We start from the raw sequence: 24,059 nt of genomic DNA on the forward strand, positions 1-24,059 counted from the left end.
GACTCTGAAGTTCTTTTAACTCGGACGGTGCAAGTCTATATGGAGCACGAGCCACTGGTGCAGCTCCTGGTACTAAATCTATTTGAAATTCTACAGATCTAAATGGAGGTAATCCCGGCAACTTTTCCGGAAAGACTTCAGGAAAATCTCTTGCCACAGGCACGTCATTGACGCTCTTCACTTTTTCCTTTGTTTCGACTTTATTAACATGTGCTAAGATAGCATAGCACCCTTTCTTCAAGAACTTTTGAGCTTTCAAATAACTAATGAGTTTTAGCTTTGAGTTACCCTTCTCTCCATAAATCATTACTGGCGTTTTATCCTTACGAGGAATGCGAATTGCCTTCTTGGCGCACACAACTTCAGCTCCTATTTTGGACATCCAGTCCATGCCGACTATTACATCAAAACTTCCTAATTCTACGGGTATCAAGTCAATTTTAAACGTTTCTCCGGCTAAATTTATTTTACAATCACGGCAAATTTTATCGGCTTTAATTAGTTTACCATTAGCTAACTCAATCATGTACTTAGCATCGAGAGGTAATGATGAACAATTCAATTTAGCATGAAAGTCTCTACACACGTAACTTCTATCAGCACCAGTATCAAATAAAATAGATGCGGATAAGTTATTAATGGTAAACGTACCCGTAACAAGCTCCGGGTCTTCACATGCCTCTTTAGCATTAATAACAAATGCTCTTCCACGTGCAGGTCCGATATTCTTCTCTGGATTCGGGCACTGGCTCTTATAGTGGCCTTGTTTTCCACACCCAAAACAAGTAATGGTAGCCAAAGCAGTTCTATTTGCGTTGGTGGCAGGAGTCTTGGCACCATTTGTATTCGTAACGAGAGCCCTACAATCTTCAGCAAGATGACCCTGTCGATTACATTTGTTGCATACCACACTACAGTAACCAGAGTGATGTTTGTGGCATCGGTTGTATAAAGGATTTTGTCCTTTGTAACCAAAGCTTGAACCACCACCTGCACCTTGTATGGTTTCTTGTTTCTTAAAAGATTGTTGTTGGTTACCTCGATCATAATTTCCATTCCACTTTCTTTTGTTACCTGATACCTTCACATCAGTATTGGATACTTTCTTATCCATGATGACCTGATCCATTAGCTCGTTTGCCATGGTTATAGCTTCATGAATTGTCTTAGGTTTCGATGCTGTAACGTTTGCCTTGACCTTTTTGGGCAAACCATCTTTGTACATTTCAATCTTCCGTTCTTCGGTTGGAACCAATTCAGGACATAGCAAAACTAATTCCATGAATCGCTGATTGTAGTTGGTGATTTCAGTACCAATAACCTTCAGACTTCGTAACTCATCTTCCAACTTCCTAACCTCGTTCCTTGGACAATATTCGTTGATTAACATTGTTTTAAATTCTTCCCACGGAGTATCATAAGCTACATCTCCTCCTACAGCCTTCACATAATTTTTCCACCACGTGAGTGCACTATCTTGTAAAGTGCACGATGCATACTTGGTCATGTCCTTTTCAACACAACCACTGATTTTAAACACAGTCTCCATCTTTTCTATCCACCGGGTTAAACCGATTGGTCCTTCTGTTCCACTGAATGATGAGGGCTTGCAAGCTTGAAAAGTTTTGTAAGTGCACCCCACACGAGGATTTGGGTTAACTGCAGCACCTCTTGCAGCCTCGACCCATAACATTCTGTCGTTCACTCGCTGATTGATGAGTTCCTGGATTTCTTGTTCCGTCATTCGGTTCAATCGCGCCATATTCTTCTATAAGAATGAAAAGAAAATAATTATTCACATGGAATATTATAGATGTAGTGTATATTTACAGTACATTATAGCTTATTAATAATATGAACCAGGTATTATTATAAAAGCCTTTTCTTCTTATTAGCGTTTTATAATTATATCTAGGGTAGTACCTACCCGTTAATGTCCATACTTAATAGCTTAGTACAGAATCAATTACTACCATCTAAATAATACTTAACCATGGAAAATTATTGCATTTCATACTTCACTATTTTACATATGCTTATCTTATATCGAACATTAAGCAAACCACACTAATAATATTATACAAAACATTATATGATCCCATGGTTTAATACGGCAGCGCATCATTTGGTCTATTTTCTAGGACGTTTAGTTCCAATGAATGGCCTAACGCTTATCCTAGCTGTCTGCCTATATTTTGGCGGTGGGGCTGAAGAACTAGATGCCGGGACAGCACGAATAGGAATAGCGAGAATAGGGGTGGTAGTGTTTAGTGGAGTTGGTGCCACATCATCCTCCCTAAACTCGAGATTTGAATTTTCTAATTCATTAGCTTTTCGTTTCTTTCCTTGTTCGAATTTGTCTTTCGTAATTTCCTCGGGTTCACTTTCCTCCTCGGGTTCACTTTCCAGATTTTCTATAGTTGGTTCATCCGGAATTTGTGAGTCTTCCCCAAAGATATTATTTTCGTCATCGGATAGGTTAATGACTGGAACACCATCTGAAGATTCTGATTCGGAGTCGCTGAATGTGATAATAAGTTTTGAGCCCGACATCTATCACACCACAACTAACTCATTAGTACTACATAATATTTACATATAAATTTTAACCAACAGTGATAAGCAATGGTTTTTGAAATCAGACCCGGTCAAAGTCCAGACTTACTAATGTATCCTAACGACTTATCAGTTAGACACACTAATGCAAACCTGATTCGCTAAGACCACCGCTCTGATACCACATGTCATAACCCGTCCTTAACCATAAGAACGTGTTAGATAACGTATGATTTCATTGCGAGGTATTGACCTCTATATGCGACATTTTTAAAAGAGAAACTGCATATATTATACATTACAAACCATAACCATTATTTTTGTTACAAGCTTTAGACAATAAAAAGATGATTATCGTTTAGCGATAATCTTCGACTTACAAACTTTACATATAATGGTAACAACACGATTTCGAGCATATTTTACAACACAGATCCTCGGGTATGCAGTTTTATTTTTGACACAAATATGCGTACGCAAGATCCTGCTCAAATTCAACATAATGCAGCGGAAGCTTTAGTAATCACCTGAGAATAGACATGTTTTAAAAGGTCAACATAAAGTTGGTGAGATATAGGTTTAATGCCGGCAGCAATATATATGTATAGACCACAAGATTTCGTATATAAACAGTTTAATAAAAATATTCTAAGTGGTTGAGCACTTGGTAACCATACTTAACATTTAATCACGTCGCATATTCCCTTTATTATGAAATCTTACTACACCGTACCAAGTGTAGTCACGAAACGAAGTACTGTGCAACCGTTGAATACTGGTCGTCCAGTCCGGTTGGGGTAGTCAGGCCCGATAGATCTATCAACAGGATTTGCGTTTACAATACCGCTGTAAATAACAGTTACCAAGCTACAGGGAAGTATGCCAGTGGTACAACTCAACGTAGAATATATTTTTCAGTTACTTGTGTCCATAACGTAAAACATAAAATACATGTATTCTCATCCCGAAATATTTAGAGTTTAAAAGTGGGACTATATACTCACTTTCGTCTTGAAGATATGTAATTTCGACTTGGTCTCCGATTGATATCACGAACCTATCCATATATAGTTTATCAATATATTTCTATTTTAAACAACGTCACATATATATACTTTTTATACTTTTAATAGTTTTAATAATTTCTTAGTCCGTAGTTAGCAGTCCGATGTTAGTAATTCAATTTTAATGGTTCATTTTTAGGTGTTTAATAAACCCCCAATGAAATAAATAAAAACCCCCATCGTATATGTATTGGTCGAGATTAATCTTGACCCATGGTACCGGTGTTGTCAAATGACGTGTTGCGTACATAAAGTACCGGTGTTGTCAAATGACGTGTTGCGTACAATCATGGGATCTTATGATTAATCTTCTCGTATTGTTTACGGGTGATCCTGAACCATATAAAATTAAATTATGAGTACATATATATAAAATATCATGTTATTTTAAAAAGATGTGATTTATTTAATTTTCTCCAATTATTTTCGTAGCCAAACTAGTCTTAGATATCCGATCTCGTTTTGGTCATAGTTTCTTCGTTACAACTCCGTTTTCGTTGATTCAACTTGCCACTTCCTTGGATCGAGTCCCTCTTTAAGACTATGAACTGTAAATACCTTAGTTTGTATTCGAAATCACAGGTCATAGGTCAAACTTTAGTGAAACTTATGAAGTTAATCATTTTCCATCATGTAAACAACCTTAAATGATTATTTTTCTAAAAATACTTATACTTTGAGTTAAATCATGAAATTTTTATGTGTTATCATATTCATAGTAAAAATCATTTTTCCAGAAAATAAACCTCCAATTCAAAGTTTAAGATGGTTTTTAATTATCCAACCCAAAACAGCCCCCGGTTGCACTCCGACGTCATAAAAACAGTTTTTAAGGTGTTCTTTGAAAAACCAAGTTATACCTTGTTAAATTAGCATATTTTTAAGTTATATTACAGGTCTTGAAGTATTTTAAAAGTTAAGTTAGAAGGATCTATTTAGTTTGCGAACAAGTTTGAAATCATTCAAACTATGTTCTAGTTTATAAACTCTTATATATATATAGTTATAAATATATGAATTGAAAAAGAGTTGAAGTAGAGTTTTTACCTCAAGTTTAAAATGTAAAGTTGCTGGAAAGAAGTAGTAAAATAAAAGTTGAGAGAGTTCTTGCAAGTGTGTGTGAAAATTGGAAGTAAAATTTGGAAAATGAATGTGTAAAAATGAGTTAGAAATGGTGCTTATTTATAGGCTTGAAAATTTGGTTTTTAGTGAAAATATCTAAGATAAGTTAAAATTTATTATGTCATGAATGACATATTATTCCAATAATTGAAGATTTCTATTGGTATATACCAATAGTAAATACTTCTAGAAGCTGTGTATAGTACCCTAGATATACGTATAGGATTATTGAGAAAACGGAACGAGAATTCAAATATAACTATCTTTTGTAAATATACTTATATTGTTTTATGTATAAAAGCCCTTTAAAAATGATTAAATACATTACTTATACGATATATGTATAAACATTATAAATCATCAGTATTTATGTCAAATAACGTTACGTATGGTTATTGTTTTGAAAACTTAAGTTAGTAGTTTCAAAATATACTTATGACTTTTTGTTATTAATACAAAATGAGATATTAAAACATCCTTAGATCATGTTAAATATGTATGTATAATTATCATATATTGTATAGTTCGTGATATCATCGGTCAAACTAGACGGTCAAACGTTGTGTAAAACTCTTTTCAAAAACATAAATCTTAACAATTTGGATTGCTTATCATGTTGGTAAGGTTTAATTTAGATAAATATTAATCTTATAAGTATAGAACGATCGAAAAAGTGCGGGTCATTACAGTAGACGTGGCTAATCTTGTAAGTCCTGGAACTTGAGTTTTCTAGAGGGTGTCGGGAATTCGATGGGAGTTTGGTAACCGACGGAAGTACTGAGCTAGTGGGAGTTTGACGACTAATGGGAGTTATGGAGACGATTATGCAACGTGGGTCTCTGGTATTCACATGATTAGTGCGTATAACACTAGGGTACTTGGATGCTGCAAACATACCCTCGAATGGCAAATAGATTTGCAACTGACCGGTGGAACAAACCAGATTCTTCTCGGATAGCCACGGTTTTATTTCTTACTCGTACAGTGGGAGCGTGCTTGGGATGAGAAGATGGGGTTTGTGATATTCATAGCTATGAGGAGGTCAGTGTACCAGCGAGAAAGCGTAAAGTTGAAAAGGTGGTAGATTTCGAGGTTGTTCTCACTGGAGCCTTGATGAAGAGTCTACAAAGACGTCTGTTGATTTTTCTGATTGCTGGTAAAAGGAAATCATAGATATTCGGGAAATTCTGTACGAGGGTGATAATTGACATGTGGGTTTGGGATTGGACATGTCTAGAGTGATCAGTGAGGCGGTGAAGAATCCTATAATTGAAGAGTTGCATACTTCAATTGATCTTCTTGTGTAAGAATATGGTGGTGCAAGAAACCGAGATGGCCCAAGTTAGTAACTGGAGATCGGGTTGAAGCTTAGCGGATTTGATGTCGAAAGACTTCCTTCCCTCAGGTGTGGAAGAGCGGCGTGACCCGGATGTTTGATTCCGGCGGTATCAAAAGTCGTAGCTGAGAGGAGATCGGGAGTTGCTATGGGTATTTGAACAACATTGACAATTGAGGCGGTTATTGGTTTCTAGTTCCGACAAGTAGTGTTGAAGACCTTGTATCGAAAGTCTACTCATTCGACGTATGTGATGAGTGTGCGTGTCCCAAATGGAGTTTGGCGGTATAATGGTGGTTTGACGTTCTTGGTCAGAAATGGAGATTGATGTTCGGGTTTGTTCAAAATCTTCAAGTGGGAGATTGTTGAGTAGTGAAGAGTTTGCTCAAAGTCTTCAAGTGAGAGATTGTTGAATGTGTGAAGAATTTGATCAAAGGAACAAGGCTTGACTTGGTGAACAAGTCGTAGAGAGCTTGACTTGATGAACAAGTCGTAGGGAGCTTGACTTGGTGAACAAGTTGTAGAGAGTTTGACTTGGTGAACAAGTCGTAGAAATTCTGTTGCCTTAATTAAATCTTCTAGTAGAAATGGAGTATGGAGCAAGTAATAGATATTTATGGAATGTCTTTTGCTTGAAGGACAAGTTTAACTTGGTGGACAAGTTTAACTCTTCCTATAAATTGTAACCCCTAGCCTCATTGTAATGCGTGCACAAAATTAATAGTAGAAAATCTCTGGTTTGCGCCCGTGGAGTAAACCCTTCTCTGTGTTTTGGAGTTGGGATATAACCACGTTAAATACCCTATGTCGTTTATCATTTTTATTTATCGTTCTAGCTTTATTAATCGTTTGTAGTTTGTGGGTTTGGTGGTTTGATGAATCACCTGTCATATTAGGGCCTACCGAATTCCTAACAGTATTGATCAATAGATCGGACCTTTATCCTCTTATAAAACAGTGCCAATAAGTAGCTAGTGAACTACTATACGTACATTCTAAAAAAGTAGAGAATATGTTATATGATATCCGATATCGTCAATTCGTCATGTCTTTATTCGTGTTACTAAATATAAAATATATACTCCGTAATAGTTGTATATTTATTATTTATTTATTATAATTATATAAACACGTAAATAAAGATCATTTAAAACTAGATGATGACTACAAACAAGAATACAAAGATGTAGCTCCTTGTCACCAGATTCTAACACGCGTACATGCAAACCGCCTAAACACATCCCTACTGGCTGCACACTGCTGACTGCACTATCTCCTTTAATTTCTTTCACACTCCTTTTTTAGTCTTTCGACACTCAACAATATATCCATATAGTATCCGAGGTACTTTTATATATATCTTGTTATTTCTGCTCAAACAAATAGATTAATCAATCTATATGGCCGGAGTTAATGGTGGTGGTGGTGGTGGTGGTCCGAAAGTTAGTGGGAGTTCATTGGTGCCACACCCTGCAAAAGATCAGCTTCCTAATGTTGCTTACTGCATTACTAGTCCACCCCCATGGCGTAAGTTCTTTAATCTTCTTATAAAACATGAAATGATATATACCTATATATATCCATTTATGTAACGGTTAATAAATTATGTTTGTCTTGAAATTACTAGTGATTCTGTTTCTGTAAGGCATATGATATGCCGCATATCAATGAAATAAGATTGGTGTCAATTTTTATATGGTAATATGGTGATGGTGATTAGTTTATGATTAATACTCCATGCTTCTTTTATGCTATGACTTTCAAATTATGTACCAGATCGATTACATTGTGTATAATGAACTTTCAATTCATAGTTATTTCAAATTGTAATTGCCTCTTTCTATGTAACAGAGTGTAGGATCAATTTAGCAGTATAAATCAATCGTTTTGACAATTTGAGTGCGGAATACTCTGTTTTATATATAAAACACTTAAAAGAATCAATCGATTCGCTTTAGAATGGACTTGTTACGTTTGGAAATCGACAATACGTAATGCTAGACGTCACAGATTACTTGGATACGGCTAGGGTTGTGTATAATTGTGTAACCTTGACTTGGAACCCGAAATCCTCCTTTTATAGTGCCTGACGACTTATCTACACGGATGCAATCTTGATCCGTACGGATGTACCTGTAACCGTACACTTTACGGATAGATACACGGTATGTATTTCACATTCACGAACATACATACTTGGTTACTTGATAGCATAACAAACGTGAGAAGTAATAACCAAATATAAAAGCATACACATTGTTCCCAAAAGTACGTAAACCTGGAATGAACTAGAGACTTACATTATACACCAACAGTAACCTTAAAATTGTATAGGGCATCACTATATATGTATTCAACTATAGGACCGTATAAGTTTTTAGGGGGCTATAGATTTGGAGGTAAAACAACTAAAATACCTTTCTAATTAATATGATTAGCTTTGAAAAAATTTCCGGAACCTAGTTTTGATCATGAATTCGCCACTTGTAACGTATCACCTGCTATCTATGGTTGATACCAAGTAAATGTATCAAAAATTACTTATATTAGCAACGATAAGGAGTTAACTTCCAACAATGGAAGCCCGAGTATGAATGTCAAAACATATATAGTTACATTTTTGTCTGCTCAATTTGTTTTTTTCAAAATCTATATACCTGAGCTTTAAGTTTCCTATAGATACTTCATACTTTAAGTTCCTATTGTTGGAGTGTGAATCGAGTTAAACAAGTCGAAGAAAATGTTTCAAGGGAAGAGGCGAGCCGCGACCTCTCCTAGGCGCGACACGGCTTAACGCATAAACAGAGCATCAGATTCGAGAAGCTTCTGTCCTGGAATTTGCCTTGGAGCCGTGGCGCGGCCCTTTCTAGGCGTGGCGCGGCTATGCCTGACGAGGAAGTTTCCAAAACGTGTTTTTCTGTTCCCAAAGCTATTTCCTTGTTGAGTTTTTGCCTATTTAAGCATCTTATTGTAACCCATACATGTATCCACCAAATTTATCAATAAAAGAACTCTCTTTGGTGGCCGAGGATTAAAGTAATCATTCGTGATTACATATAACCTCGTTAAATTCTCTTTTCTTTATCGTTTTTGCTAGTTTCTTCATATACATCAATTATTTTCGTTTATTGTAAGTGGGTTTGAAGATGTGCTCTATCAAAAGAAGTTTTACCAACCGTTGAAGGGTATTAAACCAGAAGAGATGACTCAAGGCGAGTGGGAGTTGTTGGATAGGCAAGCCCTAGGGGTTGTTCGACTTTCTGTGGCCAAGAACGTTGCTTACAACATCGTGGGTGAAACCACAACGGCGGGTGTACTTGGGGATTTATCTAACATGTATGAAAAGCCATCCGCTTTGAATAAAGTTTTCTTGATTGGGCAATTGGTGAATGCTAGGATGATATGATGGAGGGTTCCTCGGCGGCGGATCATGTTAACGAATTTAATTCGATTTTAACTCGTTTAAAGTCGGTGAATATTAAATTCGATGATAAGCTTGAGGCATTTTTTTTGCTATCTTCATTGCCCGAGAGTTGGGCCGGTACGGTTACGGCGGTTAGTGGTTCATCCGGAACTACTAAGTTAACTTTTGAAGGAATCCGGGATTTGATTCTTAGCGAAGGTATTCGTAGGAAAGATTCGAATGGAAGTTCGGGTTCGGTTCTAAGTGTTGGTCGGGGAAGAGCTAGGCCAAGAAGTCCGTCAAGGAGCAAGAACGTGGTGTGTTTGAATTGTCAACAAGTTGATCATTATAAGTCAAAGTGCCCGAGTCTTAAGTCGGGTGGGAGCGTATCGACTATGGTGATCGAAGATGCGTTGATGTGCCAAAAAGAGGTTCTTGACAAATCTTGGGTTTTAGATTCGGGTGCCTCGTATCATGTTACCCCATTCATGAACGAGATGGTGAACTTCAAGGAATACTCCGGTAAGGTTCGAGTTGCGAATGGGAGTATACTTGAAATTGCGGGTATTGGTGATATCGTGGTTAGACACTTTAATTATGCTTGGATCTTGAGGAATGTTCGGTTCATTCCAAAGCTCAAGAGTCGGTTGATTTCGGTTGGGCAATTGAATGACGATAATTGTCATGTCCTATTTGGAGATCAAAAGTGGGTAGTGTTTAAGGGAGATTATGTGGTTGCTCGTGGGTTTAAAAAGGAAACCATGTATATGGTTGAAGTTCCTAAGGAGGAATGGCTAGGTGATTTTGTGGAGGCTCAAAGTCCTAGCATGCTAATGCTTTCCGGAATTGTTGGGGGATCTTGTTTGAGTAGGAGCTCAAAGGAAGTTGAAGCTAGTGAAAATTCGGGTCGAATTGGGTACACTAGAGCTTACGGTACTTCGGGTAGATCTTCTCCAATGGCAACTTTGTTGTGGTCGACCGAGGAAGATGAACAAAAGGTTTTTTTAAGAGTCATGATTGATGATACATCCGTACAATGGGAGTTGGCTCGGGATGGAAAATCGGGTTTGTCAAAAGACGTGCGCACGTATGTGGTCGGTGTTCCAATGGTGAAAGCAAAGACGCTTATGTGGAAGATCAAGAGTGTGATTGCGTTCTCACACGGATGCCTTGATAGTGTTGTCCACATGTTTGATCTACCGGCGGGTTTATTCTTTGTTGAAAAGATGAATCGGGTGGATGATATTGTGTACGCGTAGATCGCTTGTGCGATGGGGTTAATTGGGTCGGGTCGGACTCAAACGACCCGTTATCTCCTAAACTAAGGAGGTATGTGCCATAGCCAAAGAGAGGTTCTTGTTTTTCCCAAGCTAGTAACATAAAGATTGAATTATAGCTCAGCGGTAATTTTTTGGTGTCGAAAGACTTCACTTGTTCGAAGGTTATTGAATGAAGTGCGGCGTGATTCGGGTGCAAATCCGGCGGTATCAAAAGGAGGTATAATTAGCAGGTCAAAGTTGTTATTGTGGGATGATGATGATGTTGATGATGTTAGGTTAAGATGGATGTTGTTTAACGTCTCTTCGAGTGTGAGATTGTTGCAGTGCGAATCGAGTTAAACAAGTCGAAGAAAATGTTTCAAGGGAAGAGACGCGTCGCGGCCTCTCCTAGGCGCGACGCGGCTTAACGCATAAACAGAGCATCAGACTCGAGAAGCTTCTGTCCTGGAATTTGCCTTGGAGCTGCGGCGCGGCCCTTTCTAGGCTCGGTGCGGCTATGCCTGACGAGGAAGTTTCCAAAACGCGTTTTCTTGTTCCCTAAGCTATTTTCTTGTTGAGTTTTTGCCTATTTAAGCATCTTATTGTAACCCATACATGTATCCACGAAATTTATCAATAAAAGAACTCTCTTTGATGGTCTAGGATTAAAGTAATCATTCGTGATTACATATAACCTCGTTAAATTCTCTTGTCTTTATCGTTTTTGCTAGTTTCTTCATATACATCAATTATTTTCGTTTATTGTAAGTGGGTTTGATAACCTAGGGTTATCAAGTCTTGTTAGGGCTCACGTTCTTTATTCCTAACACCTATTCATATTCATACTTGATAAATAATACCACTTTGATTCTATCTTTCGTTCGCTATTATGTTTATTTTTTTTATTTTTTTTTATTTTTTTTTTAATATTTGGTTAATGCACCTACAACAAACAATCCTTGACAGTAATTTTCAAAGTCAACATAGAAGTCGTTGACTAGCATTTATTAAATGTGGACTTAGTTGAATGTAGCATACTAGTGTAACTTCTGCCTATGTGTGTCTGTCATATATATATATCGTTCATTTATAGTACATTTGCAGACTATAAGCCCAGTTTACGAACATCTGAACGTAAAATAGATGATGGTCATACATGGTTTGTCAATATTAGATTCTATATTGATCCTGCTTTAACTTTTCTTTATATTACTGCAGCTGAGGCTATACTGCTTGGCTTTCAGCATTATATAGTAATGCTTGGCACAACAGTTATTATTCCAATGGCTCTTGTTCCTCAAATGGGAGGAGGCAATGTATGACTTCATATTTCCAATTTACGCACTTCAAGATTGATTTTTTTTTCTACCAAGGGGCATTGGCCTGGCGGTATCGAGGTGCTCCTCCGACCTTAAGGTCATGGGTTCAAATCCTCATGTGGACATTATTTATATATTCACATAAAAAATTGAGATGGGTGTGTGCGTTTGCCTAAAAGAAAAGATAGATTTTTTTCTAAATGCAGATTTAATATTAATTTTTTCATGTGGTCATGTCATGAGAACCTAACCAGAGCAATCGTCGTTATGTTTTAGACAGAGAAAGCAGAAGTGATCCAGACAATGCTTTTTGTTGCTGGATTGAATACGTTGCTGCAGACTATGTTTGGGACCCGCTTACCTGCAGTTATTGGGAGTTCATATACTTTTGTTCCATCTACTATCTTGATTATCCTATCTGGTCGTTGGAGTGATCCCAATCCTCTAGTGGTTCGTGAACCAAATTCTATTAAATATTTTTCATCGATTGTTTGCTATTTAATGAACTTTGACGCATTTTCATTTGTGTGTTTTTTCTTTCATGGACTAAATCTTTATGTATTAATTATTTTTCTCAGAGATTTAGGAAGACAATGCGTGCGATTCAAGGTGCATTGATAATTGCTTCAACAATTCAAATCATTCTCGGGTTCAGTGGTCTTTGGCGTAACGTTGCAAGGTTAGCTTTAAGTTATAAACATAAGTATAAGTGTTCCGTCATTATATTACTCCAAACTGTTCCATTCGTTTACACCATTTTTCGTAACACTCATCTGTTTGATTTAAAGGTTGTTGAGTCCACTTTCGGCTGTTCCTTTAGTCGCTCTAGCTGGCTTCGGTCTTTATGAATTTGGATTCCCAGGGGTAAGTTACGTACATTTAGACATATTTTTAGTTTTTACAGAATACAACTCACGCTTATTTTGTATCTTAGTCTCTTTTTTGTGTATTTAGGTTGCTAGATGTGTTGAAATCGGGCTGCCTCAGCTCATCATTCTGGTTCTTATATCTCAGGTAATTTTCTTTAATATAGAAAAGTATACTAATTAAATCGTTCCAACATTTAGTTTTTTGAAACGTTATGTGCAGTATCTTTCTCATATGATACATTCCGGAAGAAACGTGCTAGAACGATTTGCTGTTCTGATCTCTGTTGCAATCGTTTGGGTCTACGCTCACATTCTAACGGTTAGTGGGGCCTACAATCACACAACTTTGAGGACACAAACAAGTTGTCGTACAGATCGAACTGGACTAATTCACTCTGCCCCGTGGTTAGAAATCGTTTTCCATTTCAAAACATTTGTAGTTATTAAAATTTTAGAAACGGATAAAAAAAAATTAGCCCGACCCGACCCATTTTGCCACATATAATTATGGCTAACTGTCCCTGCATATTCAGGATAAGAGCTCCATATCCTTTCCAATGGGGAGCACCCTCATTTCATGCAGGTGAAGCTTTTGCCATGATGATGGCTGCTTTTGTTGCTCTAGTTGAGGTTCGTTTTTAGTCCTCGCACACTTTTCGTAATAAATGTAAGACGACTTGTATCTGTTTTTCTAAGTATCGTTTACGTGTGTGGATGATATAATCAGTCAACTGGCGGCTTCATTGCGGTTTCTAGGTATGCAAGTGCAACTCCCTTGCCACCATCTATTCTAAGTCGTGGTGTCGGTTGGCAGGTACTTAACCAACTACCCAATCACCTTTCTAGTCCTACTTTTTATCGGAATATTATAGACAAAATTACACGGTTCGTTTTTGTGGTTTGTATGAATTGGCATTCCGAGTCCCTAATCTTTTTTTGGCACTCCTCGTCCTCATGGTTTCATTTTTTTGCACGGCTCGTCCCTCCAGCTGACGATCGTTAATAAATGATGTTAAGTTCAGTCATGTACAATGCATATGAGAGTAAATTCGTCTTTTCATAAAGGTCATCTTTTCCTCACAATACTCACAAACCCTAATACGTGCAATTCAATACAAACTACAGGACGAGCCGTGTAATTTTGTCAATATGTTAAAACAAAGTTGTGCCTTTGACTCCTGATATGTGTGCATTAACTGAAGCACATGTTTGTATGTCTTTGTAGGGAATTGGCATATTGTTGTCTGGTTTATTCGGAACTGTAAGTGGGTCTTCGGTATCTATGTGAGTCAAAGCAAAACTTGTTTTCAACGTCCATTCACAATGAATTTAACTCAATTGTTTAACATAACGACAACTTTTATCTACTTTGTAGTGAGAATGCGGGCCTTATGGCTGTAACCCGTGTTGGTAGTCGACGGGTTGTGCAAATTTCAGCAGGGTTCATGATCTTCTTTTCCGTTCTTGGTAAGTTCCTTACAAATATTGTTTAATAACATATTTTCGGTTCGTTGTTGTTATCATTATATATTTAGTAGTGGGCATCATATATTGTTAAAATAATGCAGGTAAATTTGGAGCAGTATTTGCTTCTATACCAACACCTATCATTGCTGCTCTATATTGCCTTTTCTTCGCTTACGTTGGTAAGCTAATATGAAAATCTTTCATTCTGCTTCGGTTATCTGCTTTTTGGCAAACGTTAAGGGTAATTTTGTGATATCACAGGTGGGGTGGGCCTTAGCTTCCTTCAATACTGCAATATGAACACCTTCAGAACAAAGTTCATACTTGGGTTTTCAGTCTTTTTGGGCTTGTCTGTACCCCAATATTTCAACGAGTACGAAGCTATCAATGGTTATGGCCCTGTCCATACTTCTGCAAGATGGGTATGATTTGAATAATACAGGTCTAGTTTGACTTTTGAGGTCAAACATACTCATGAATAACTTCAATTACTGTTTAGTCGTTTGAAAAATAGGATAATTAAATGAAACCTTAAGTTAAACCGCCACAAGTTAGTAAAGTACAATAGTACATTTTACTAATTTCGTAACGGCGACTTTAACATTTGGAACTGACACGTTCATATGTTTGATCTCAAAAGTCAAAAGGTGCAGCGACTGAGGTTACACCATTTCTTGTCGGACTTCAGTTTTTGGGAGATCTTTCTGACCTCAAATTACATTTTGTCATGTGTAGTTCAACAACATAGTAAACGTTCCTTTTTCGTCAGAAGCCTTTGTTGCGGCGATTGTGGCATATTTTCTAGATAATACGCTTCATCGTAAAGACAGTTCCGTTAGGAAAGACAGGGGTAAGCATTGGTGGGATGATTTCCGTTCGTTCAAGGGCGATAGTAGAACTGAAGAGTTCTACTCGTTACCTTATAGGCTCAATAGATACTTCCCATCTGCATAATAATCTTATCTAGAAGGTGGTCAAATAACCGCATTTAGAAAAAGGGCTTAATCTCTTTTGCAGCCCCTAGATACAAACTTTGTTGTTTTGCAAGTCAGGATCTTTATGTTGCAAATGTATATGATTGTTATAAATGCAATGTACATCATGTCCAGTCTTGTTTGAACAATTTGTTACAAAAGTTGTTGATTCATATGTTTTTGGTGTAAATTGTTGGTTTCTACACCTGGGAAACAACTTCATCCAAACAGTGACTTACTATTTTTTTTCCTTATGTACAACTGTACAAGTATGCATGTATTGCCTTGTTAACTGCAACTTGGAGTTTTTACATTATACATTGTGACCAACCCGCTATGATGATTGTGACGTGGTGAATGTGACGGAAAATGGTTTTACGGTTTTTTTATTTGATTGTAACGTGGTAATGTTGTGGGATGTACGGGCATAGTGGGAGAAGTTGTGGGAAGGTTTTAAGGCTCAGTATGGAAAAAATGTTTTTGGAAAAAATAGAATGTGTCAAAGGAATTGGAATCCGAAAGAATTGAAATTGATAATTTCTATGAAAAAGAATTGAAATTGATAATTTCTATGAAATGTGAAAAAATGAGTTTTTTTTATTAACATGGAATGAAATTGAATTTCATTTAATAATATTACTAGAATATTGTACAAAAAATTTTACGTTCTCAATTTTTGTTTTCATTTTCAGACTCGTGTTTTACAATTGTTTTCAGTTGAAATTTTTAGATTCGCGGATTGAAACCGAGCTGTGAAAATGCGTGTTGAAAACCTGCTACAAAAACGCACTAGTGCAAAAACACCTACGAAAACGCGCGACGAAAAGCGAGTAGAATGTACGTAAAATATAAACGTAAATATTTGAGGATGTTTTGATTTTTCATATATTCAATGTTGGATGAAATTTAAATACATTGATATTATGAAGGAGTAAACATTACGTAAGAAGAAATCTCAAGATTCTAAGGAATTTAATTTCCTTTTAAAATATGTCAACCAAACGAAGCTCTCTAAGGAATTCAATTATATTTCCATCAAATTTCCTTGGGATTGCGTGAACCAAACGGGCCTAAGTGATTGGTTGACTGAAAATTTGTAAATAATAATAAGGTAATCAATCACATGAAGCCACGCAACAAACTCCTTCTGTTAGTAAGCAAACTCGACCGTGAAAAATACAAAGCACTTCCACCTCACAATAACGGGCAAAGATGACGCCCATAATGAATGGTATAACGATGTTTGATTACGGTTTTTATATACTTTGATTTTAGCATTTGCATGTTTATAACGTCTTTTACATATAAAGTGTTCGATTACGTTTTTACAAGACCATTTGATGTTAGCGTTTTATCAGAATGTAAATAATTATAATCACGTGTTAAGAATAAATAATACAAATAGGGGCGGATCTACCTAAGGTAAGTCAGGGTCGAATGTTTACAAAATATACATATATCAGAAAATACAATTAATCAAAGAATCTTTATTTCAAATGATCCAAAGATTAGCCAGAAAAACTATCTGATACATAACACTCAACAGATGAATACTCACAACTAAAATTACAATTGCTCACTAAGCATGAATAATTTCTACTGAACAATCCAAACAAATGAAACCCTAATTTAGGATCGAGATTACATCTCACAATGAGAGAGAGAGAGATGATGATGATTACTTTGTAATGAATAAAATAATAAGCAAAGATTGCTTACACTACTCCCTCTGTCCAAGATTAATTGTTCGCAAATAAAAAATACGCACTTTAAGAAATGTCATTGTCGCAATATACTTTTTGTCACATTTATAGTTTACTCTTTACTTTTCATTTACTATTTTGTCTTATATACATAAAGTAGAGGCATAAATGAACTTAACCTTATAATTTCTATTTATTTTATGGAAGTTGAAAATTAATTTGGGACGAAAAAAAAATACTGAACAATTAATCTGGAACAGAGTTTGTGTATATTTTTTACATTTACACCAAGCCCCCAAAACAATAGAGATAAAACCGGATGCATGCTCATGGTTTTAGCACTCATCCATAACAACACTCCAAGTTCTAAACAATAGCATAGCAACCCCTCAACTATCATCATCAACATCCTTGCATAATAACAAGCAAACAAATCAAGTTATAACAAATTCACTCTCAATGAGAATATTGATTAAAATTTAAACATAACCTTTAAACAGGATGCCCTGACAATCTTTTGATATATTTATGAGTTTGGGTGAAGATAAAAAGTCACAAGGAAAGATTCATTTTTCCTCCCTTGAAAAGCCATGATTTGAAGTAATTTGTAGCTGAAGAGTTTGTAGAAGACATGTGAAGAAGATGGTAGACGCGGACCAACTTATACTTTTTAGATGATATTTGTTTAACACTCTAAACTAACCCAGCTAACCTTTAACATCATAGTCCCACCGTTCCAATTCTATTCTCACCGGACAATAAAACACTTAGTTAAAGAAAATTTCATTATCACATTATGCCTTTTATTTACTTTACTATTTTACTCCATATTTTTTTAATTTAACTTGTCTTAAAAGTATACATAAAGGGTTTAAAAGAACTTTACTCTTTTATTTTTATATATTTATAAAGATATATAGAAAATTACTTTTAGACAACTTAAAAAGTAATAATGGACTAGAGATTTTGGAAAGAAAGGAGTGTAATTTACAATTTAACCCTTATTTCCTACTTCACCAAAATAAAAGTTTTAATGACCCTAATATTTCTAATTATTAAGATGTCGTTTTGCTCTTAAGCTTTTCGAACAATGTTTATTAATGTATGTTTAGGAGAAAACATTTAAGAGAAAGCATGTTAAGGTTAGTGATTCTTAGCTTTTACGTTGTTTATTGATGTATATTGACAATTTACTAATATTTGAAGACGTTTTATATCATTTTCTGACACAAACTCTTTTTGCAGTTTTACTTTCTTGTTAAAAGAAGCTTTTGGATCCGCCACTGAATAGGAACGCAGTTATAGAATAAGTAGTTTTGAAAACGCAATTCTAACCACCCTTTATCGGTATGTATCTAGATGCGCAGGATATTAGCAGCTTTTAAGAAGAATGAAAACTAATGTTCAATCATAGAACTAGAAAGCAACAAATCCAGCATCAAGTCTTAATGCAATCAATGGCAATGCATGAGCATGTTAGCAATCTACTCAATGACTCTAGAAAGCAACAAATCCAGCATTAAGTCTTAAAGGCTACCTATCATTGCACAAAATTCCTCTATAAAGAAAAAGGTCAAGTGGAAATTGAGCTGGGATTATGAATCTTTAGCCACAATTAACTTAGGCGTGTCATTAAAATAACAAATTAATAATTGTACCCCGTCTTCTTTTTTCGTATATAGTTACTTATTCCATTTAATTTAATTTAATTTAAGTATAGACTAATACAATCTATATCTATCTAAATATTGACTACTACGTATTATTTATGACTTACTTCATCTATTTAATAATGGTAAAAGAACTAAAAAGTAATACACAATATGTACTTAATAATGATAAAAAGTTAAAAATAAATATAAAAATAAATAATAACTAGCCAATGTGAATTACTCTATATTAATAATAAAGTAAGTTATGTCTTAAATAATATCAATAGTTACAAATGTTTCATTTTCCCTAATTAAATACTTCATTTCTCTACTTCTTTCATTTTTCTTGAGTAGTTATATTTTTCTTTATAAATACTCACTTCTCATATTCATATTCATATACTCACTTCTCATCATCATCATTTTTGTAAGTTATTGTGCTCATTTTATGCCGATTTTATCAATCACATAACTTCGAATGTATCTTGCAATATCACTTCATTAAGATATTATTGTTGTTCATATAATATTTTTCTTCAATTTTTGTAATTATTTATCTTCTATGATAATAAGTATATAGAGTTCATTTATAAATGTATAAATTTTTGTACAATATATTTTATAGTTATGTAGATGTTATTATTGTTCGTAATGAATTTCTTCAATTTTGTAATTCTTCAATTTTTGTAATCGTTTATCTTCTATGCTTTGCTCTTTATTTCAATTTTATCAATCACATAAACATCAAATGTATATTACCATTTCAGTTTATTAAGATGTTATTGTTGTTCATATTATGTTTTTCTTCAATTTTTGTAATTGTTTATCTTTTACGATTATTATCTAAAACTCATTTATATATGTATAATTTTTTGTACAATTTATTTTATAGTTAAATAAATAATATGCTTTCTTACATTTTATTGTAATATTATCAACATACAATATTATTATTGTTGATATTATATTATATTATAGTTATTTATTATTAGGAAAACTATTTTAATTTGGTGTAATTGTGGTTAGTTATCAATACTAAATGTTAAATGATAATGTAGTCAAGTGGTAAAAAAAAGATAAAAAGATCATAATTACGCACCATTCATTATGGATAGATAATAAGTAATAAATAATAATAATAAATAATATAATAATAATAATAGAAATGTACGAAGAAAAAATTATTTACTTAACATAATGGTTAAGATAGTAATTATAAGTTATATAATAATAAGAAATAATTTAAAACTCGTGTTCTAAGATAATAAAGTTTTGAAGAATCATAATTTTTTCATAATAATAATGTTTAATATTTAATATTATTATCATCAATTTTGAGATCAATTTTGATGATCTAATCATACAATAAAAAATAAGTTGTCGAAATAGTTAATATTTAAGTTAATGAGAATTTTTTATAATGACTCAGTTCATTGCCCATTTATATCACGTTTCTTCCAAAAGCAAATTAGTTTTTTATGCAATTATCATTCGTTTGGGAGTAAGCTAAACTCATTAACATAATATAGTACATGTACCGATGACCAATTAGCACATCAAAAAATCTCACTTACAAGTGTGCTACAACAACCATTACCATCTTCGTGCAACGCACGGGCAATACGCCTAGTACAATAGTATTATTAAGTAACTAGAAAAAATTCGACCGCGCGTTGCTGCGGTTGTATTCGACGCACGGTCGAATTTGGATATACGTTGTTTGGTACCTAATATATCTAGTAGGTTTGGTTATTTGTTGGACGTGTATGTATATGTATGTAAAGCTTTTTTGACGATGTCCGTTTCGCGTATAGTTAGTCGCGTTGTGTTCGTAAAATTATTTCGAGTTGAACGGTGGTCTCGGAAAAATTTAACTCGCACCGAGCGAGAATATAGGGCCCGTTATTTAGTATTTTTTTAACGATGTCCGTTTCGCGTGCAGTTAGTCTCGTTGGGTTCTTGAGATTTTTTAGAGCTGAACGGTGGTCTCGTAAAAAGTTAACTCGCACCGAGCGGAAAGATATGCCTCTCTGAAAAATCGGGTGGAGTTTATTAATTAAAATAAGGGTTTGACATTTTGTACCCTGTTTCGGGGGGTGAATTTGCATATTGTTAAAACTTGGGGGGTGAAGTTGTTTTTTTCATTTGTTTGTTTATATGTCGTTTGATCGTTTTTTTTTGCCCAAAACGACAAAAAAAGGGTGGCAAAAAAAAAGGTGACTGTTAGTATGTATGTAAATGTAAATAAATAAATGTAAATTATTCCAACCATTATTCTATTGGTGATAATATATCACCAAGTCTGAATATATTGGTCAAAGGATAAGATTGATTATTACGTTAACTTTTACAAATTTCCCATACACACTAATCACCCCAAAACTTTTGGTCCCTCTACTCCACCCCCAACCAAAATTCCCCCCCAAAACGACACCAACAAAAAAAAAGGGAAAAAAAAAAAAAAAAAACCACCCCCTAATAAATGTACCAACTTACACCCCACCCCTCAAATTAGGAGTGTAATGTGTAAAATCAATATTTTACTAAAAAATCTTAATTAAACTTCACCCACATTTTTAACGGGACATACCTTTTCGCTCGTCTCGCGTTAAATTTTTTCGGGCCCACCGTCCAACTCAAAAAAATCTAACGAACACAACGGGACTAACTATACGCGAAACGGACACTTCTAAAAAAACGCTAAATACCTCGGACTATATTCAATACTCAACGGGACATATCTTTCCGCTCGCCTCGCGTTAATTTTTTTCGAACCCACCGTTCAACTCAAAAAAATATAACGAACACAACGAGACTAACAGTACGCGAAACGGATACTTTTAAAAAAACGCTAAATACGTGTATTTAGATCTGTGTTCCATAACCTATAATAAACTCCCCAAACTAACTACATCATATCGATAATTCTATTTCCCTTTTTTTTAACACGATCTTCCTGCCATTAAAAACGCATAGGCCATTAGGTACATTAGATACTAACTACGTGTATTTAAAAACACCCGTAACAAAACGTTTTTACTTCTGTAAATACATTACGCTCCATTAACTATGAATACGCAATCCGAAAGGTCCCGCGGCATCGCACGGGCCCATTTTACTAGTTATAAATACTAGTAGACGATAAAACCTTCTTTATTTTGAAGTCTTTAAAGTATAGATATGGTCAAGGTATCATGCATTTCAAAACCTTGTATGCATAGGTGTAAAGTTTCCCACAATGATCCTAAACTTTTGTTGATTAACACCATTATAACAAAGCAACAAACCATGATTATCACATTCTTTTCAATAATTTATTGCCTAAAGTTATATTCTCTCTCGCATTTGGTATCATGGATTTCTCTAATCATGCTTATGACTTTTGTTTCGTGTGGTTAATTCGTGATTAGTATCTAGTTTCACAGGAGTATAGCATTACACGCAAACAAGTGCTCATTGTAGGGCTGAGATTAAACCTACCATGAATTGCAATAACCCTACATTAATGTATTGAAATCAGTCTAACTCAAATGGACAAACAACGTCACAAGGGGTGTCGCGCTATGATGTTTTATCGTGTCACTTTATTTTACTTATAATGGTAGTCACATTAACCTGAAAAAGAGCCTTTATTTTTTCTTTTTGCTTAAAAAGCTTGGACAGGAAACACATTTGAGTCATTTGGTTGATTTGCCAATTAAAAAGAATGAAAATTTGAGATGTAAAGTTCTGTGAGACAAAAACACAAACACATGGAAGGCACTGAAATATATTAGCTCAAAACCCTAAGGCCCTGAAATGATTTTAACAATAAACCCATTGGCACTTTTTCTGGGCTATGGTTCTCCATTAAAGAGCACATGGTGATAACAAAGGAATGTTTGGTGGGTATTTGTCTGCTTGCATAGTAGAATAATAATGCAATCAAAATTAACTGGTTGCTCAAGTACTCAACAAAAATTACACATCCCTTTAAATTTGGAACAACATTTTTTAGATATATTTTAGTTGGTTTGTATTAAAATGTCACATAACATAATGGTAAGATCGTTTCTAACTAAGCGTGAGATTTTAGGCGTCACCTACATGACATTCAATGTGGCGCTCTTGGAGAGTCAGTCACCGTTCTGGCGAAAAAAAGCATGCGTCACAATTTTTTGGACCAATCAGATTCCACCAATAATTTTATATATTATTAATTTATTTATTTTATCCCAAGCATCCAATGCATTTTACCGCATCATCCATCACAAATTTAACACTCAAACATAACACTCATTTTTATTTACATTCACTCAATGACTTTGTCACATCATCCAAAAAATACATCATCTGCCTGTGAAATAGTCTAAGACTACCCAAAATGGAGCTTTACCCAAGCAAATTTTAAAGTCCAAATTTGATGTGGTAAAAGAATAACGCCTAACTCGGGTGATGAAAACTTGGGCGTCATACGTGATGCAAAAAATAAGCATCAAATTTCTTATATTCAATCACAATGTGACACATTTATATACAATATTAATTTAATTATTTTATACTCAACTTTTAACTTTACCGTCAAGTTTGACACAACCACTATTTACCTTCTAAATTTAACCGGGTTGTGCATGTTACGGGACCGTCTAAAACTATTTCGGTTTGGTTTGTCGTGAGTTCCATTTTATAGCAAAAAGCTGAATCGTGGGCCAGATCATATTATATCGATTTGGTTCTAGAAGATCTGGTCCGGTTCCGTGTAAGGAACCGTCCCGTTTCATATAAATATTCATTTGATTGGTTGGTTTTATTGTTTATGTCTTCACTACAACCCTAATATATAAAGTATATGGGTTGTGAGTATCGACCAATTGTCAAATTAGTTTTGAAGGATTCAATATGTAATAAATCTCTATAATAATAATGATGATGTCATAAATAAAGATTATTCAAGCTTAAAAAAATTTAAAAATAAATTGAAAAATTCTAAATCCCCACGATAATGTTATTAAAATAATTAATTGTATTTAATAAAAATATTCACATGTTAATTTGAATATATAAAGCATTATGAACAACCTTACGATAAAACACATCAATGATCATATATACAATATTTGAAACGTTATGTACAATCTTATGGTAAAATACCCTCATGACCATATGTACAATATTTGATGCATAATGTACAACTTTATGACAAAACACCCCGATGACCATATGTACAAATTTATAACACATTGTACAATCTTTTACAAAACATCATATGAAAACACGTACAAACTTTAAACCATATTGTACAACCTTCATATAACAATTGTATTTTAATTTTTAAAAAAATTTCAAGAGGCATTTG

At 34.7% G+C, this 24,059-nt stretch overlaps 1 protein-coding gene across 1 annotated transcript; it reads left to right on the plus strand.

Annotated features, from left to right (window-relative positions):
• The first annotated feature begins 7,478 nt into the window (after positions 1–7,478).
• Positions 7,479–15,349, plus strand: LOC139867104 (nucleobase-ascorbate transporter 6-like). Its single transcript, XM_071855435.1, has 14 exons — positions 7,479–7,605; positions 11,959–12,056; positions 12,336–12,509; positions 12,638–12,738; positions 12,848–12,923; positions 13,014–13,073; positions 13,149–13,333; positions 13,462–13,558; positions 13,656–13,742; positions 14,154–14,212; positions 14,304–14,395; positions 14,497–14,574; positions 14,657–14,817; positions 15,131–15,349. The coding sequence occupies exons 1-14, from the start codon at positions 7,479–7,481 to the stop codon at positions 15,347–15,349; spliced, it is 1,614 nt and encodes a 537-aa protein (XP_071711536.1).
• Positions 15,350–24,059: the final 8,710 nt, after the last annotated feature.

This window comes from Rutidosis leptorrhynchoides, chromosome 9 (assembly GCF_046630445.1).
Source record: "Rutidosis leptorrhynchoides isolate AG116_Rl617_1_P2 chromosome 9, CSIRO_AGI_Rlap_v1, whole genome shotgun sequence".
Taxonomy (NCBI): domain Eukaryota; kingdom Viridiplantae; phylum Streptophyta; class Magnoliopsida; order Asterales; family Asteraceae; genus Rutidosis; species Rutidosis leptorrhynchoides.